The 20625-nt window shown below is 35.2% G+C and overlaps 1 protein-coding gene across 3 annotated transcripts in view; it reads right to left on the bottom strand.

Annotated features, from left to right (window-relative positions):
- CSMD3 (CUB and Sushi multiple domains 3) overlaps positions 1 to 20625 on the bottom strand; it is a 585345-nt gene that overhangs the window by 288882 nt on the left and 275838 nt on the right. For all 3 annotated transcript variants that reach the window (XM_063423509.1, XM_063423591.1, XM_063423676.1), the window contains 2 exons: positions 18105 to 18208; positions 12106 to 12218 (listed from right to left, as the gene is read on the bottom strand). In XM_063423509.1, coding sequence (XP_063279579.1) covers positions 12106 to 12218; positions 18105 to 18208 — 217 coding nt within the window. The remainder of the gene's footprint in view (positions 1 to 12105; positions 12219 to 18104; positions 18209 to 20625) is intronic.

Here is a 20625-nt window from a genome sequence, read left to right as displayed (position 1 = left end):
CCATCAACTCAAATTCAAGTGTAGTAAAAGGAGTGTCATCAGGCATGGCAAATTCTCAGTGTTGTATAATGTGTGTTGAAAAGAGACAGGTTTAAAGTCAGGAATAGTGGCCAGTTGGTGGAGAACTCAAAAACCATGTACTGTAAATAAGGAAAGTATTAAGAAATAAGAAAGGTATTAAGTATGGACACACAAATCTACATTCATGCCACTTTTTCGAGCTCTTCAGCTCAGGATATCCTAACTGCTATTCCATCATGTTGGCCTTTAAATTCTACCCTTTGCCCACAAGAATCTTTCAAAAGCATGAATTGCTTTATTATTTGTGTATTCATTTTTGCTTTCAGTTACAGAGATAGACTATTCTTATAAACATTTCTGAACTTTAACTTAAACAAGCTGTTTTGAGTATATTTTTTACCCCCAAATCAAAGATAAATAGTTAGTTTCTTGTAACATATATGCTTAATGCAGAGGACAACAACACCAACTGCAGATAAGTACACACTGAAATACTGCAGAGGACAAATCAGAGTAACAGCCACTTAGCCCAGTGTCCTGGTTTAAGCAGTAGCTAATACTTAGGGACATAGCAAAAGATGACCTTTCCACACGTAATGTATTCATATTGCCCAACTGACTAAGGTCAGAGCAGTGAAAATCCTTCTGCTTCTTTATGGATAACACTATCACAAAAGGTTGGGTTGCTAAATGCTTTTAATTAAATATTGTAAAGCAGAATGAATGACCTACAATTTTATTGAACAAAATTAAAAAGTCGTGGGAGTCACCTTCAAATAAAAACTTGTCTGACCAGTTCTCCACTGACAAGAGGAGAATTGTAGAAAAACACCATAAGTCATATGCCGCCTTCCTTTAATCAAACAATTAAGTAGAATTATGACTATTAAATTGACTTGTTGAAGAGAAATACCTCATTTTTAAATCAATTTGGAAAATATAATATTAAACAGCACTAACTTGTGGAGAATCAGAAAAGTTAGGGTAGGAAGACACATCTGAAGATGGCCTAGTCCAACCTGAGATCATCCAGCCCAATAGCCCGATCAGATTTAAAACTCAATATTCAAAAAGAAGCTTATATACAATAAGCACCAGTAAATAAATGTTTTGGGACATAGAGAGGTGAAATGGAGAAAAAGCATACAATTTCATTTTCTAAGAACTTTCTTTGGACTGAAGACCTATTTTCAGCAAATTTGGAAAGTTAATAGAAAAGTGAAAGTTTCTCGACACCAAAAATATAGACCTTCCAGAAATCATCTTAAAAGATATCCAAAAAACCCCACACTAAAGTATGTTCTGGTGCAACCACTTTTAGAGAAAGGGCTTGTTGGTAGTTCTAAATGACCTGAGACTAATACATTTGCTTTGGAAGATTACAGTTACAAGAAATACTGGTAAAAATTTGTTGAAAAGCCAAATTCCAGTAGCTGCAAAAAATGTTGCAATTTTTTAACCCTTTACTACATGATATTTTAGGACCTTCTTTATAATGTAACCTGCATACCCTTTTAAGTCCTCAGAAAAACCACTTAAGCTGTTATAAAAGATGAAATCTGATGCAACATTGATTTATATTTGTCCCTATAAATTTTATGAATAAAGTATATTATATTGAATAGTTAAAAATTACAAATTGCCTAGTAACATTTGACTATTTATTGGATTAAAAGTACATTTGAGTACTTTTAATACACATGTAAACAAACAAATTGCATGCAGTCTCTTGATTAAAGGTAGAAAATGGCTTGTAGAGCAGTAGTAATCTTTTTATTCAAACCCAAATGCAAAACTTATATCCTGATAAAGACAAGAAATTCCTTGTTTCAGCAGTACAACTATCATGAACTTTTCTAATAATGAAGATGAACTATTGAAGATTCAAATGTCAAAAAACTTGCTGGAAGAAATTAGTAATGAAGAGCTAATGTCCCAATAACAACAACAATACAAGCAAAAAGAACAACAACAACAATAAAACCAACCAACCACCAACATCCCCTCCCCCTTCAACAAACAAACAAACACGAAACAAAAACCCCCAACAAACAAAAAACCCCACACCACAGAACCTGTTCTGATGTTATGCTTCAGAGTTTTGGAAGAACTTCGTTTCTAGGGAACAACACACGATTATTTGTAAACAGCCCTCTCATAATCCCCAAAACTTTCTAATAACTAGTAATCAAAAAACACAGGTACTCCATCAGAAAGAAGAAAAAAATTCCAATTTGCCTAGGTGCCATAAAGCAATAGCAGAAAAACTAAGTAATTTTTCTATACTCATGATTCCATGAAAAGAACTTGGGTTGTGACTTGAAGTGCAGGTTTAAAAGCTTAAGAAATGTCCAATTTCTTAAGGTGATTTTAGTAATGTCAGAGAGAGATGCAAATACAATTTCTATTTTCAGAAAAGGGCATCTGAAAAGTACAGAAATGTAAACCTGAGATGTAACAAGACTGTAGAAATTATAATTAAGCCTAAATTCACCTGACACATGGATAAAAATGACATCTACAAAGCATCACGGCTTTTTTAAAGCGAAGTCCTGCATGATAAATCCACTAATGCTTTCAGCGAGATTAGCTAGCATAGAGATGAGAGAAATCCAGTTTAGGTATACTATTTGCAGTTCTAAAAGGGCATTTGAGGAATTGCAAATGGAAGGTTCTTACAGAGATTAGGAACTCTTCCATAAAACAACAGGCTTTTTCTGCATATTTGCTTAAAATATGATGGTAAAAGTAAATGGTCAGCTCTGCCAGAGGAGAGAAGTCACTAATGGACTTCTTCAGTATCTAATCTGTTTCACTGAATCACAGAATGGCTAAGGCTGGATGGGAGCACAGTGAGTCATCCAGTCCAACCTCCCTGCTCAAGCAGGGTCATCCCAGAGCACATTGCCCAGGAGAGTGTCCAGACATTGAATATTTCCAGCTCTTGAATATTTCTAGTGAGGGAGATTGCATAAGCTCTCTGGGTAATCTCTTCCAGTTTAATGTGCATGGTCACTGCACATTAAAGAAGTTCTTCCTCATGTTCAGGTGGAACTTCCTGTGCATCAGTTCTTGCCTATTGCCTCTTGTCCTATTGCTTGGCACCCCTGAGAAGAGCCTGGCTCCATCCTCTGATACCCTCCCTTCAAATACTTGTAGACACTGATGAGATCCCCTCTCCATGATCTTTTCTCAAGATTGAACAAGCCCAGCTCCCTCAGTCTTACCTCCTAAGAGAGATGCTCCAATCCCTTAATCATGTTTTTTGCCCTCCACTGGACCCGCTCCAGGAGCTCCATGTCTCTCTTTTTCACTGAGAAGCCCAGAACTGGACACAGCGCTCCACATGTGCCACACCATGGCTAAGCAAAGGGTCAGGATCACCTCTGCTGATCTGGTGGCAGTGCTCTTCCTAATGTACCCCAAAACACTGCTGGGCCCATGGACTGTTTTCCACCAGGACACCCAAGTCCTTCTCCACAGAGCTGTTTCCCAGCAGGTCAGCCCCCAGCCTGTGCTGGTCCATGGGGTTATTTTTTCCCCAAGTGAAGGACCCTGCCCTTGCCTTTATTGAATTTCAAACTGTTCTCTGCCCATGTCTCCAACCTCTCAAGGTCCTTCTGAAGGGTTCTCAGCACACTGGAGTATCGGCCATTCCTCCCAGCTTTGTGTCATTAGTGAACTTGCCGAGGAGACATCTGCCTCTTCATTCAAGTCACTAAGACCAATAAGTTACACAATACTGGGCCCAGTAGGGAACCTTGGAGAACACCATTAGTGAAAAACTTTACCCCCTGTGTCACTGATTATGACCCTCTGGGATTTGCCATTCAACCACTCCTCAATCTACCTCACTGCCCACTCATCCAGTCAACACTTCCTGATTTTGTCTAAGAGGATTTTGTGAGAAACAGTGTTGAAAGTCTTGTTGCAGCCAAGGTAGACAATATCCACTGCTCTGCCCTCATTGATACAGGTAGTTGCCTCACTGTGGAAGGCAATCAGTTTGGTCAAGGTTGATTCATTTACCTTTAGTGAATCCATGCTGTATAGTTCTAATCTAATACTTCTTGTCATCCACATGAGTAGAGATGGGCTTCAGAATGAGGGCTCCATCACCTTGCCAGGGATTGAAGTCAGGCTGACTGGCCAATAATTCCCCATGTCCTCCTTCTTGCTCCTTTTGAAGACCAGAGTGAGATTTGCTACACTTGTTACAGTGTCCAGAAGCTCTCTCACGGGCACGTCCTGTCAGAGCTCATGGACTTGTGGATGTCAAGTTTGCTTAGGTGTTGTCTAACTCAATTTTCCTTCACCAAGGGAGAATTTCCCTTCTAAGACTTGTTTACTCTGGTCTGTGTCAGAGAACCCTGAGGGCTGATCATGTCAGTAAAGATTGATGCAAAGAAGACATTTGATAACCCTGAGTTCTCTGAATCCCCTGTTACAAGTGTCACCCTCCATTTACTAATGGGCTCACATTATCCTTTTATTTTTCTTCTCTTATTGATGTATTTTAAGAAGCCCTTCTTGTTATCCTGGACATCTTTGGCCAGATTTAATTGCTGATGGGCCTTGGCCTTCCTGACCTCATTTCTACTTACTCTGACAATCTCTCTATATTCAAGAGGCTGCTTCCAATCCCTGCTTTCGTATCCTGTATATTTCCTGTTTATGCTTAAGTAATGACAGGAGTTCTTTATTTATTCACACACGTCTTGTCCTCTCTGTCTGATTTCTTACTTGTTAGGATGTATCATTCTTGTGCAGGGTTTCAAGTGATCCTCAGATAGCAACCAACTCTCTTGGACCCTATTTCCCTGCAGGGCCTTTTTCCATAGGAGTCTTCCAAGAACATCCCCCAAAACACTGAACTCATCTCTCCTGAACTAAATGGCTATAATTTTACTTGCTGCCCTGCTTCCTCCTCACCCAGTACTGAACTTCACAATCTCATGGTCATTACAGCCAAGGCTGCTCCCAACCATAATATCTCCAAATGTTCATTAGTATGAGGTTGAGTAGTACACTACTCCTTGTGGGGTCCTTCAGTACCTGTGTCAGAAAGCTGCCATCAGTGCCTTCCAGGATCCTCCTGGATTGTTTCTGCTTTGCCATGTTGCTTGTCCAGCAGATGTCAGGGTAGTTAAAGTTATTGTCTAACAATATATTAGGCAAAACAATATATAGGCAAAACAAAGCAAGCAGTGAAATGAAAAAGCTTGCTGATGATAGTTTACACAAAGCAGTAATGAGAACGAACAGTTACCTGTGAAAAAATAAAGAAAGGTCCTGCAAAACTGACTAAGCAGTAAAATGGAAGATTAAATACATCGCATTTTCTAGGAAAAAAAATGCAAATATATCAGATGAAGCTAGTAGAACTACAGTGAACAAAAGGAAATACTTCACTGAAACACCCTTGCCATAAAATATTTAAAATGCTAAAATTATATGGGCTTGAGAAGAAAAACAGACACAATCATGGATGAAAAATCCATCACTAAATACACCGGATTTAGGAAGTGTCTATGCCACCAACTGTTAGGGAGTAAGAAAACATTTTGTAGAAGTATCACTATGTAATTGCTTGCTCTCTTTTCCTTATGTTGTGCCTAGTTAAATGAATCTTTATTATGCCTCTCTACAACTGCTCCCATATTCTTATAATCTAGGAATTACAAACAGAAAATGTTATGTTGAATGCATTGTTTGAAAATTAGATAAAATATTATTAACATATCTGGATAAGGCTGACTGAGTAGAGTCAGAGAAAGTCAGTAGTGAATTGTGGACAACAAAGCAGAAAGAACACAAGAGTAAAATACAAAACCAATTAATATCTTGGCATTAAGTTAACAATGGAAAGTGCCCCAAGTTTCTGAAATGGATGCACTCCTGCTCAATACATTCAAGAGATATCTGAAATAGAAATTATCTTGAATTATAAAACTTGCAATAACTTTCAGCAGATATGGAATCAGTTCAGAGAAATTTATACCGTATTAGTAAATTGTCTGTTAGTGGTGTTGTACAGAAAGGAGTGTTTAATTTAAAAAAAAAAAAAATGAAACAGTATTTGCATTTAAGAATTTGAACTAATCATGAGACTTACATGAATTAAAATATTTTGCACACTTTTTCACCATTCGTGTGAATCTGCATGTCATTATTTCTGCAAAATGAAGTTAGGATACACATGCAATAGAACTGGGGTAGAATCCAATTAAATAGGTAATTTATATGAGCCTGTCTAGTTAATACAGCACAAAACACACAAAGAGAACAAGCACATGATGAGAAACACAGAAGAGTGGGTAGAACTGCAACAGTAATCATCAGAACAGTAAAAATACCACAAGAGTACATACACTGAAATTTATAAAACTGAACAGTTCAGAATGTAGAAACATGTCATAGATTTATCTCCTGATTTTGATGTGCAGAAAGCAGAAAAGCTTCACTTCCTCCATCCTCACAAAAGGGGGATTACATAGTATTTAACTAAAGAAACACATCAAGTGTCTTGTGAAACCCAAAACTACACAATGAAACTGTCTGCAATCTCGCTGACTAGATTTTTTGATTAGTCAATAAAAAAACCAGCAAGAATTAAAGTTATCCTTTTCTTGGTAGAATGGACATGAAGGATATATTTCCTAGATAAGCTATTTTCATAGTTTGTCAAAATTAGACCTTCCTGAAGGCTGTGTTATGGTAAATCTATCTCATTTTACACATTTTAAATTCATTTTTCTAGACACAGTTAGGGGACTAACAATGGATTCAGCTAATTCAGTATTCTGTCACCAATAGAAAAGAAAATCGCTGTTGGGCAGTTGGTCATGGAAAAATATTTCTGTGCCATCTGCAACAAAAACCCTCAGATGTGTCTGAAACACAGTGCTTACTGTGTGGTGCTGGCAATGGTCTGAATGTAAGCATCCAGCAGCCGCAGTGTCTGTGTGAAAATCGTTCACATACTACTTTCACACAGGCCTGAGAAAGTGGCCTGGGAAATTTTAAGGAGGAAACCAAAACAATCCTTGGAAAGTGAAAGGTGTTTACAAAAGGGTGTAGACTCTAAGGACCAACCATGTTCACTGTACCGAACTCCTCTATAAAAGAAGAATTTAGAAGAATAAAGATTGCTCTCATTTTCACCATCACGTTGAGAGTCATGTTGTTATTTCTGTGCTGTCCGAAAATCATAACAACACTTACTGCTAGGAAAATAGGATGAAATGTGGATCACAAACTCCAGACGGCTACCCAGGCTGCACTAGTATCCAAGCACTCAGCAACACAAGCCATGGTGCTTGGAGCAAGATGATCGTCATGCTCTCGGCAAAAAGAAATCTTCTGAAATACTGCGTGTCAGAGTGTAAATCCCACATCCTTAAATTAGATCATCAATGTGGAAAATTGAACAAGCAAGTCTACTTTGCTTCAAATTCACTTTTTACCTACACTGCTATCTAGCTTGGCTTCTTAAATAATCTTCTAAAACCTATTATTGCACTTCCGTCAATGTAACCTTTTTGATCTCTATTTTCTTATGCAATTAGATTGGAGTATGCCTGATGTATTAATAAACAGATTTTGTCAGGAGAACTATCAGGAGAACCTACTGATTTAAGACATTTCAAAAAATAGATAAAAATAAAATATAGACCAAAAGAGAAAAATTTCCCTCAGATTGGCCACAGCACAGAAACTGAGGGTGTGATCTCAGGACCTAACAAAAAAAGACTGCCCTGAGGTTAGTTTTGTCTTTTCAGAAGACTCAAATCTGACCTAAACAGAAGTTCAGCTTTCCCACATGGTGCTGATAGAGGATTGGTTTATACTCTGTTTACATTAGGATTTCATTCCCTACAGTATTTTTTTCCTATTAATTTACACCATGACTATTCATATTATTTGTTAATCCAAAAAAGTTGTCCTACAGTTTATGCTGAAAGAGTTTATAAGGAATGTCTTGTAATTAATCTTTCATACATGTCCAAAGTTACAGAGACAAGTGTATAGGAAAGTTATTTTACAGATGAAACTCTCATATATAATTTTCCAGGAACTATAATATTCTATTGCTAGATTATAAAGCTTTTTGTGAATCAAAATAAATTAAGAATTCTGCAAAATCTTATCCAAGAAAAATGGGTTTCTTTGAAGGCTCTGTCATAAGTTTGTTTGTCTCATATTTTGTGCAGCTATTTTTTACTCAATTATAGATGAAGACCGTTCAGTTCTGGTGTTTGATTATGTTGGAGATTGTTTCTCTACTACTGCTTAGCTAGGTACTTCTTTCCTCTTCACCATGGCTTTGACATAGAAGTGCTACTGTGACAGTATGGCACCATTTCCTGAAATACTGACTGATCCTAAGTATTCATGCAACATGCAAATCATTAAAAGTGTTAATTTGTGGTTACTTTTCATAGTACTGATATGGGAAGTCTGAAAATAATCCATTATTTATTTGTTTTACTTGGTAATTACCCAAGTACCAAAGTCTGACCTCATATCTAAAGAAAAGATTATGGTTTTCAAATAATCCCTAAAATTATGATGTGAAAATAATTCACTTACAATATCTAAATATTCCATGTTTTCGTTAAATAATGCTACACATACATTTGAAGAATGAAGAAGACTCAAACCAGTTTATACTACAGTGGATAGCAGATAAAATATTATCTGTAGTGAGGCACTGCTTGTATTTCTGTCCTGCTTAATCCTGATATTAAATATTCTACCTTTATAAGTAGTTTTATTTTATGGGATACTGGAAAAAGGATTTCAAAACAACAGTGAAAATTTATTTCCTTATAATAGTCTCACAAATATTTAAGTCTATTTTTAATATTTATATATTTATAATTTTATCCAGCTATTAAAACCTTAAAATAATTCCATATGCAACACCTCAACATAGAAGTAAAAAAAGATTTTTATTTTTTCTCAAAAACTTCCTAGATTTCCTCAAATGGCAGATACATAAAAGAGGATCAGCTGTTAGTTCCTGTAATAACATAAATTTAAAATATTTTCTCAGTGAAAAACTGCTAAATACAGATGTATTTAAAAATTAATTTGTCTATTTCTATCACTAAAAATGATGTGGCATATTCAGTTGATTCCAGTCAGAAAGGACATGTCCTTCTGTCTTGCACTGTAATCAAGTATATCATTTCAGGGGACAATGTGGAAAGGGCAGTGGGTGATGACATCCCATAATCTTTTGTTTCTCATATTCCATGTAGGAATTGGAACAATCGTAAAAATGCCTGTCAGAATCAGACCCAAATGTCACTTAGATTTAAGAATATCTTTATGAATTGTGATGGGATGAGGATATCTCCATGGATATCTCCACTACCTCTAGTCAGTTGGTCTGAGAAGCACAGAAGCAGATATTTAGGCATCAAAACCTTTTAGTAGTAAATTATTTTAATGTTATTAAGTTCTGTTATCAAGTACAATATCAAGTAATTAACTCCAACATTAGCAGATCTGTAAAGTGAAACAATAAAATATGCAGTACCCATAATCTATATGCATTTCATTGTGTTTTAGTGGTTTTACTTTGGAAAAAGCTTTACAAGTTCCTGAGAAATGCCCATTAGCAGCTAGAGCACCAGAGGAATGCTATTTCTTGTGTTATTCAATTGCATCTTATGAATTACCTCAAACAAGAGTAATTTGTGCCTTTCAAGACTGTTCCATGATGAAAACTAAAACAAGGGCAGTGCGAAGGATCAGAAGATTTAGTTCAAAAATCAAACTGCTTGATCTAATGTAAAATGCTCATCTATCTTTCATGTAAGCAGAAATTTACAAGACTTAAACACATAATAAATACATTATAAATAAATACAGTGTCAGCCTTAGCTAGGTGTCTAATTGGATAGTGGAATTCGTGAGGTGAAAGAGGTCAAGTTAAAGTAATACATTTGATCTAGTCAAGAGATGAACAAGAAAGTTAGGCATACATTCTAAAGAATTCATGAAATAACTTAAACTGAAATTTCCTTTTACTCTGATGTTAGAAATCATCATTGTCTTAAGTGTTTCTCAAATTCTCTGAAAAGGGAAAATCTCTGCAATTTTTTGATTCTAGTATCAATTCAGTGTTATGTCACAGCTCTGTACTGTTCTAATGCAAATAGTCATCTTACCTCATTGGACTTTCTCTCCACTTCCAATTAATAAATTTCAATACTTATATTGCAATACAGCTGCTAATCCAAAATACTACCCATTTATCTGTTTTCAGTGCCTACTATCATTAACACAGTTTAAATACAACAGAAATCCCTTAAAACCAGAGTTGCCCTTGATATCCTTTCCATTTTATTTTATGACCATTGCCCAATTTCTGATATGTCTAATGAACACGTCCTCTCAGGGATCAAAGTGAAGGCAACTTAGATAAAAAAAATTATCCCATACTCTGGATTGGCAGTAAGGTGGTGGTGGGGAATCCCACAAAATAAACCCAAACCAAAACAAAAGGAGGAAAACCAGGCAATCCCCTCCCACAACCACCACCACAGAGCACCTATCCATCGAGTGCTTGCTGGATTCAAGTGCTATTTAGTGAACTAACATAAAGTACCATTGTAGGGCAAGAGAGAAACAGATTCAGTATCTAGGCATACAATCACAAAGTTGATTATATGGAGATGCTGTTGTGAATGTTCACCCTTTCTGTACCCTTCTACCTATTCATATTCAATTAATTTTATTCTTGCAGAACTATAGCTTCTAAGAATAAATGTAACTCATGAATAAAAGAAGAAATAGCATGTAAGAACAGACAATAATCCTCGGCCTTCTGCAAACTAAAATTGTTGCAAGTAAAATTAATTTGATCAGAAAAGAATCATATAAATAAAAGAATCGACAACTTAGAGATCAGCAAATTAGAGTTCAGCTCTAAAACACATCCTTTTCCACTCAAATATGGTTCTAGTTTTGTTGGATTAACAAATTATTAAACTTGCTTATACTAATCATTCTCTTGCCCCTTTCAACACCCTGAATGTGGAAATCCCAGTTCTTAATGATTATAAAGCAGCAAAGTACTAAGATCTTCCCATCTTAGTCCACTAGATCTGAGTATCAAGAGTGCACAAGTGCACTTGGACCATGCCACTATGGAGATTTGCTTTACACTACAGGAAAGTTATGGACCGAAAAAAAACCCCAGCAAGTCACATTGTGCAGGTTTATTTGCAATATGCTCATTCACTCCATCTGCCAATTCTCAACAACATCAGCTCCATTTCTACTACACACTGTCTCTGGTTTAACTTTTGCCTCTCCTCTCTCATTTTCTGATGAATAATCATACTTTCTATTGTCTGATTTTGGTGCTAGACAGAAACCATGCAATTTAAAAAGTTCTTGTAAGAAAGATATACATCTATGTTAAATGTAATGGAAAATTAACAAATATAACTAATTCTGCAATAATACAGAAATCCATATATATATATATGTTGTACTTTAGCATTTTTTGTTCATACTCCATAAAAACTGTATGTTCTTCCAGAAGTATCAAATAGCAACAGATGGTTTATATAGTGCATTATGCACTTTAAGACCATAAAGAACATTATCAGGTTTTTCTTTGTCTTGGCTCAAAACTTAGGAGTAATTCAAGTTGTTCACTTGCAGTGGTTTGGGGTTTTTTATGTTACAATAGGCATTAATTTTCAAAACAATGTAGGAAGTATTAATGTTTTTACTCACTCATCTTTAAATAAGCACAGAATTATTTCATTTTAATAGTTGTTAATATTAAATAACAGAAAATAAGAGTAAAATTACATGCCAAAACTCAATCACTGTAAGAACACATCAAACAAAACATGTGCAGGTTCATGTAACATAAGACTGTTAAAAAACCTTTTTTTTCTTTTTTTTTTTTACAATTTAGCTGATATTTTCCTATATTTTTTAAAACTTATAGAACTGGAAATAGAATGCATTCACTAATATGAAATAAAAACATTTAATAATATTGGTCTAATTTTTGGTACCCCATTACATTTGCTTCCAGTGACGAATCATTACCTTTGTAGTTAACCTTGAAACCAATTGAGCCCACGCTTTCATCCGTTTGAAGGTGCAACCACATCTGATTGCTCATGCTCACAATTAAGTCTGGTACAAAGCTCCCAGTTAACCTGCAGATAGAAGAAAATTTCTGTGAAGACATTAAGCATTAAATAAGGAGTTTTGTTTTTTTTTCTTTTTGCAAGAAATCTAAACAACTATCAAGCATGTTTTTAATGTTTGCTTTTGAATTCATTGCATTCAGCTCACACTAAATTAGTTATTTACTGGCTGGCCAGCCAAGACAACTCTCATATTTCCAATGACTGGAAATTTGATAGCAGTCTATAAACACATGCAACTACTGCTTGTGTTCTATTGAAATATTTCATCTCACTTTCAGCTCCTGGTCCAGAAAGACATGCAACTTTCCTAATCCTTATCTGACAATCCAGTGTGCATTACTCAGGTACACAAAGGCATATCAATGGCACTAAAAGCCCATAATGAAGCATTACAGTGATTCTTTGATTTTTCTGGAATGCAACTACCCACTTGGAAACACATGCCTTGCATATTTAAAATAAAGCTGTTATTTTTAAGTAGCAATGTAATTATGAAGGTCTGTGGATTCCCTGCACCCTCTCACCTCCTCTCATCACCCCTTCTACAACAAAGGAAGAAGAGCCTGACAAGACTCAGCTGTTGTCTATTCCTTCATTAAAAAAACTAACAAATGTTCAAGTTTAAAACCTTTTACTGTTACAGGGTGCTGATTAATAGAAAGAACTAAACTGGATTTTCTCTTTTTTTTTAAATATTAATTTTGATTGCAAAAATTTGCAGATCAGTGCAATTCTAAATGTTGATTCTATTTACTGAATGAACAGTGTGATAGCAATAAGGAAATATTGTGAAAGCTGCAGTTTTACATTATATTGCATTTTCTTCACAAAATTTTGTTTCAAATTTGGTTATAGTTTATTATCTGAAATGAAATGCTGGAAAGTTTCCAGATATTTTTTATTCTTGTAAAGTGGATCACAAGCACAATACTGTACAGCAGTGAAAACTATTCATTTTTTAAGTTCTAACCATTCTTTAAAGCTAGCTGAAACTTAAAATGTACTATTCTAAATGTATTTTACTGTTAATTTTAGTTCTTCCCTCTGGTCTTTTTTAGCTTCCTTCTGTATTAAATAGTCTGCTGTGGGAAAAAAACATGTCTGTTTCCCACATCTGTGTTCACAGATGGAGCTACTAGAAAGACTCTTGCCAGAACTGAACAAGTAAATGCCTGGCCAAAATAACATATTAACTGCTCATTCCTGCACTAAGGGAAATTGTCTTCAGTGAGTTCAGACTTTGCCAAATTAGTAGATTAACAGGATGTTTCTGAGAAACAACACTGATGTAATGGCTAACAGAGTTTTGTAATTGTCACTGGTGACTGACAGTATGTAGCTTGAATATTAAGGGCATTGAAAGTATTAATCTCTCTGTTGTGTCAGACTGATTCATTTCTATGATAAACATCCATCAAAATGTTCGGCATTTCCATTTTCTGAAATTAATTATAAATACATTTTTCATCCAGAGTTTTAACAAGAAATACTTTTCAATTAAATAATACAGGAGGAAAAAATTGAAAATACATAAACCAAAAAAAGAATAAATCAAGAGAACACAAAAATCACTTGTTAATCTATTTTTTAGAACCTTAGGTATCCCTGTAAAACATTTAGAAATAGACCACAGAGCAGTAAGATCAAAAAAATACATTATTATATGAAAGAATGTATTTAAGAAAATAATGAAAGTGTGCAGTTGAGAATTATTCTTTCTGTCCTTCTAGGGGTTATGTAGTTTCCTCTACCCTGGATTCAGTACCTAGATTTCTCTCCTGGAAGTACATGTTCCCTTTTAAGAGCTGAACAGTGAACACTGACAGCAGTAGAAATGGAAGTATGTGATTATGATGTCTCCCCTTTTATTAAACAGCTTAACAGTTACAACACTCAGCAGGGTGTTTTCCACTTCTTCCTCTATGACTCCAGAACTACTCCTCCCACATACTAGTGACATGATTTTTCCCCTGAGAGAATACACTGAAGACTAGGTTTGAGGAGATTCAGAAGATTGTAACACTCTCCATTTGCTGAAGACAACCTGTGATATGAAATTGGACAGATGCATTTCACAATTTGTACGCTGGATTTGCAGAAGGCATGTTACAGGAACCAGTGCCCAGATGATATTACACTGAAAGTCACCTGCAGCAATTGTTAGACCAAGCTGCTGAAAACAAACTTCCAAACATCCTGAAAAAGGGTTGTGACTGGTATATGGAGGAGAAGTCACCATTTTTTCCCTTCTTCCCCTCTATCCCTTGGTAATAACACTTAACACTGCTCCACCTTGCATTTTATTTCCATAGGAAAGCACTAAGAATGGCTTCATATCAGTCATCTTTTCAAACAGACTAAAAATGTTACAGCAATCAGGTTTAAGTTCATTTGGGTGCCAGGCCTACCAGGCTGGAGCAGACTGTCACGTTGCTGGGTGCATGGATATACATGCTCAGAATTACAGGCACCCAGGGAAATGTAGTGGCAAGTACTGAAAAGGCTTTGGAGTTTAGATACTTCTGTGATTAACATCAGCACAATAGGAATAATCAGGACTGCAATTATCAATTTAGGAAGCATAATTCTATTGAAATGCCACTTAACTTCAGTTTTTCTTCTGAACCTTCCTATCAAGAAGTGTCCAATAAAACCAACAGATTGAACACTTGCATAGATTTCCTCATTAACTCTGATAAATTGGAAGATAAACTTTTTCACATTATTAACATGTAAACCAGACATATTTAAACTGATGTTATTCAGCAATTTCCAAGGGAAAAATAATTATTTTAAAATTTAAAACCCAAAAATTAAATGATATAACAGCTGATTTATTTGCTATGCATCAGATCTCAGACAAAGTCTCACAAGAGAAAGGATTTACACGGTTTTTACAGTACTCAATTATCTTCCATCTTCTATGTAATTTTTTATGCATTTGAATCCTAATAACTTCATCATTGATACTTCTGAACACAGAATAATGATTCTAATGGTAAACAAAATAATATATTTGTGGCTTATTGTATAATGATGCTTAATATTAAACCCCCATAAATTAATGGGGTGTTTTGTTGCTTTTCCAGGATGTTCATAGTAAAAATTCTTTAGAATTATTTACCTAGTTATTTACATAACAGATTCTCCTATTGTATGTTAACACTTTACAATTCTAATTAATATTTTTAATAAAAAAATTACTCAGGATTCTCTATATTTGTGACAATTGTAATAGTGTAATTCCATAATTTCTCCCCAACCTAAGGTACATCGGAAATAGTTTTATGAAATGCTAACATCTTCAATGAAATCTGGACAGAATGTTCTACCACATTACTCAAAATTTAAAATATTATTGCACTTTGCCTTAATGTATTACTGTAATTCCGTAACAATAATTTAATTAAACTTTAATAAGAACTTATGAATTGGCACTTAATAAAGGTTCTTTCCACATGAGAGAATATTCCATATAGTTTACAAATTTAATAGCTGAAACTGAATTCTAGCATTATCAGCAATATTTTTTGAATGATTAGAACTGCTTAAAAAGTAGAAATTACAGTACTTCCACATGACTCAAATTTATTAGAGGCAGCAATTAACTCATCTACAATCCACTAGGAGATTGCATTATCCTAAAGCAATTGAACCATAAATACCTTGCCAAATGCTGGTCTTTTCATGGATAATAATCCTAGAATCAGATATTTAGGTTGGAAAAGACCTAAAGGTCATTGTTAAACCATCACTGTTGAGTCCACTGCTAAACCATGTCCTTAACCATGGCATCCACACATCTGAACACCCCTGGGGATGCTGACTTCAACACCACCCTGGGCAGTCTCTTCCAGTACTTGGCATTGGAACAATCTCCAATGCTTCTGACATTAGTCAGAAAAAAAGAAATCCAAACAGAGTGTTTCCCCCCGATAAGCAAGAGGGGAGAACTGGTGACAACAGATATGGAGAAGGCTGAGGTACTTCAGTGAGCTCTTTGCCTCAGTCTTCACTGGCTGTCAAACTTCCCATTTCTCTCAAGTCCTCAATCCTCTGCATGGGATTTGGGGGAAGAGAGGTCACTCTCACTGTAAGCAAAGAGCAGGTTCAAGCCCACTTGATGAAACTGAAAAGTGACAAGTCTCTGGGGCCTGTGTACGCATCCCAGGATCATAAGGAAACTAGCTGATGTTGTTGCCAGGTAATTCTCCATCAGTCATAAAATCATGGCAGTCCCATGGTTACAGGAAGGATGAAAACATCGCTCCTGAGAGAAAGGAAGATCCAGGGAACTATAGACCCGTGAGCTTCAGTTCTGTGCTTACCCTCCAGCAGATCGACACTCCTGTACAACTTTGTGTCATCTGCAAAGTGACTGAGGGTGCACTCAGACTCCTTGTCCAGACCATTGATAAAATATTAAACAAAATAGAACAAAACAGAAAGGATGTAATGATTACAAAACAAATTAAAAATAGAAGGTTAGATAATCTATCCTCTGGGGGATTAATCTAAAGGGGAATTTATTAGAAAAATCTGCAAATCTTAGAAAAAAATCTATGTTCTGTTCAAAGTTTTGCAATTGCTAATATTAATGGGGTAAAATTAGGACAGAAAAAGAGACAAAATTTGGGTTTAGTGTACCAGACTAAGACTAATTCTTAACAACTTTCTTATGGTGAGTAATGTAAAACTTCAATATGAAAAATTGTTTTAATACATTTCCAATAAATACACTGCAGGGAATATAGTTCCTAAGAATCCTATGGTTTATGACTAAATATATTTTGTACTATACTTGTATCACATTCTTATCTGTTTCAATTATTAACTCATTTTAACTAATTATAGGATCAGGTATTTTCTGAAAGATCAGTTTATTTAAAATTAAAAGCTAAAAATTAATTTGCATTTAAAAATATTTTATAAATAGCAGATAATCCCTTACAGGCCAATTATGCTTTTTAAGCATTAGAACGCTTTTTTATTATTAAAATTGACTCAGATTTGGAAAAGTAAATGCAATGTATTTTAAAAGACATTCATTTCCCTGACATGATACTGATTTATTCAGAATAGAACCAGAGTTTTATTATAAGGCCTAATTACAGTCTTCTGCATATTTTCAAGTGACTGTGGAACAAACACAATCACTGACTTATAACACTCTTGAAAATTTTACAAACTAATAAAATTCTGAATTTATCTTCTTGAGACAATTTTTAGTATTATTGCCACAAGCTAAGTATTTGAGAATTATGTATTTTCTATAGATATCAATCAATGATTGATAAGAATATACATCTAGGCTTGCACATTCTAGAAAAATGTCCATGAATGATTAAAATCTGTTCAATACTCAGTGCTGGTTTGCATGTGGTTTAGGTAACAGCCTATTCAGCCTTTCTTTGTAGTAATTTTTTCACTATGTTAACTTGTTCTTCTGAGTTATCTATAATAGTCAATAAGCAAATTAAGGTCAAGATGCTATAGATCACCTTTGTCATGCTAACGTTGCTAGGACATTGTAAAATTTGTGCACAAGTTGTGCATATATCTATTTCCTATGTTCTTATGCACTTTTAACGTGAGAACACACAAAGGGAGCGCAATAGTTCCTAAAATTTACATCTACACGGAAGTGTCCACACCATGCCTTTCAAACCTTGATTTGAGCTCATAGTTTTCTTTTTGTGAATCTCCTAGATCATCTCTTTCTAACTTCAGAACAATAAACATATAGCAATATATTTAAACTGTCACCTTTAGTAATTTTAGAAGCTGTTAGTTTCTGTTCAGATTTACCTGTGGCTAATAATTATTTAGTCTCATTGAAATGTATTAATGACATTCTTCAATGTACACAAACTGTAAATGCAAAAGACTTACACTTGAAGTACAGTTTTAGGATCACCCACTTCTCCTCCATCGCCAATTGTCAGTGTGTCATAGCCAATCTCCAGATCAAATTCTTCGAAATTTATCTGAATAACCTAAAAAGTAAAATAGGCAAATATAGCAAATATATTTTAGAAACAAATAAATGTACTTGAGAGATAAGTCTGTAAATTAAGCTTTTCAGCAGTGTAAATAAAAGCAATCTTCCATTTAATAACTGCACATAAGTTTAGCATATTTCACAATAAATTAGTGTATTTAACCCCATGGTTTTGGTTCATGAAATGTGAATTTTAATAACTTTCAGGTATCATCACTCTGCTGACCTCCTCAAAGCACCATGATGTCACTTATTTATGTAGTCGTTACATGTTTATTAGAGTTGTGGGTAATCACATTACATTTTGATTAATCTATACTCAAAGGGCAAGATAACTAATTGCATTTTGTGCAATGTTTGAATGTCTTCAAACACCGGCTAAATAATTACACATCACTGAGTAAATGCAGTGAAGGTGAAGAACACGATTTACTCTGGATATCTATAATCTGTATCATACTATCAAGTATGGTAAAGAGGCACCAAAGGTAAAAGCAATTTTCTTAATTTTGAAGTTGAGTAAAACACAACTATCAGAACCATGGCCATCTTTAATATCCTGTAAATTAAATTGTTCTATGCATATTTCTGCTGAAGAATAAAAATGAGGAGAGGAGAGGAGAGGAGAGGAGAGGAGAGGAGAGGAGAGGAGAGGAGAGGAGAGGAGAGGAGAGGAGAGGAGAGGAGAGGAGAGGAGAGGAGAGGAGAGGAGAGGAGAGGAGAGGAGAGGAGAGGAGAGGAGAGGAGAGGAGAGGAGAGGAGAGGAGAGGAGAGGAGAGGAGAGGAGAGGAGAGGAGAGGAGAGGAGAGGAGAGGAGAGGAGAGGAGAGGAGAGGAGAGGAGAGGAGAGGAGAGGAGAGGAGAGGAGAGGAGAGGAGAGGAGAGGAGAGGTACATTGTTTCCACCCGTGTATGGTAACTGTCTTTAGTTCTTCAAAATTTGGATAAAAATGATAGAATATTTACATGTAGGAATTTTAATACTGTAATTAATCATCCTTTATTACTGTTATAATTGAGAACCGAGAGCATTTGTGTTTAAAGATGTGGATGCCATTCTGATGGATTTTTATCATGTCCTTGAAAGCTCATATTCCTTTGTTACACTGGGGTTCTGGTAATTGAAGGACATGCTTCTATGAGCAAAAGCCAGTGCAGGCATGTTGGAAAACTGACATCTATTCCAAGGATTGCAATTTATTCCAAAGAGAGGAGAAACACTTTCCTTTACAGGTGTAAGTGGTGATATAAGTACACTGAAGAACAGCCAGTTTGGCATATTCACATACATAAATGTGTGTGCACATGTAAACGTGCCATACCCCAGGGACTCCAGTCAAGGACAGAGAGTTAAGAGGGCCAAGATTGAAAGGACATGGAAAATTGCATAGGCAAGCAACTGATTTGCTCTAATTGAGTAAAGAGGATAAAACCACACATAAGTCTTTATCAGATTAGTTTTAAAAAATATTCTGGATATTTTGTGCTGTTCTAGCCACAAAATTTGTAACATTAGACATAAGAATTTAAACTGAAATCCATAACTACATTTAAGGCTGACACGTTTCACTCAGTACCTAAAAAAAAATCAACCAAAACCAAAAACCCACAAACCAACCAACCAAAAAAGCCATCTCGGTTTGCCACCAGTGTTGAACTATCATTTCACACATAATGAGTCAACTAATGATATCAGATATGCATCTGTATGGCTTCAGAACTGAGAATATCTTAAAATTAGGCACTATAATAATGACTATATTTTATTTTTTAGAAAGACATACTCATTAGTCCCTAAAAGAGTTGTGCCTTTGTAGTAGCATTTGGGATAAACCCAGCAGATAAGACTGCTACAATTTTTCTGATATAGGCTAATAATATCTTGAATTTTGTTCCAGAGGATATTATTTAATACATCCATATACAATACCATGAGGAAAAAGGAATCTTGCATTTTCTTTTCCTCTATGTACACACTATATAAAAAACTAAATTATTCAAAATAAAATATACAGGGGAAAAAAGCCCTATTTGAAAAATAATTTTCTAAAGATTATAATTATGTACTTTGGTCTCCAATTATTTTGTAAGAACTTTTTCAAAGGAATCACTGGGAGCAGAGATCTAATTCGTAACAAATTTCAGTAGATATACCTTCTTTTGTGCCTTGGAATATATCCTTTATAACCCACTCCTTGGGCAAAACACCAGCTCAGGAGTAAAATAGGGAAAGGTTTTATTGAATAGTTAATGACTACCATGAGAACTTCCTACAGCTTTTCAGAGAGAGCATGCTCAGAAGGATGTGTTCCAGACAGCACATTTTCCAGACAGTTGTTCAGTATGTCTATCTAGTTCCTGATGAAATTAGCTCCCTGAAGATTTTACACAGAAAGTAGTGTTCCAGGTGAAGT

This window comes from Prinia subflava, chromosome 1, assembly GCF_021018805.1.
Source record: "Prinia subflava isolate CZ2003 ecotype Zambia chromosome 1, Cam_Psub_1.2, whole genome shotgun sequence".
NCBI lineage: Eukaryota > Metazoa > Chordata > Aves > Passeriformes > Cisticolidae > Prinia > Prinia subflava.
This window is presented reverse-complemented; position numbering and strand designations above follow the sequence as displayed.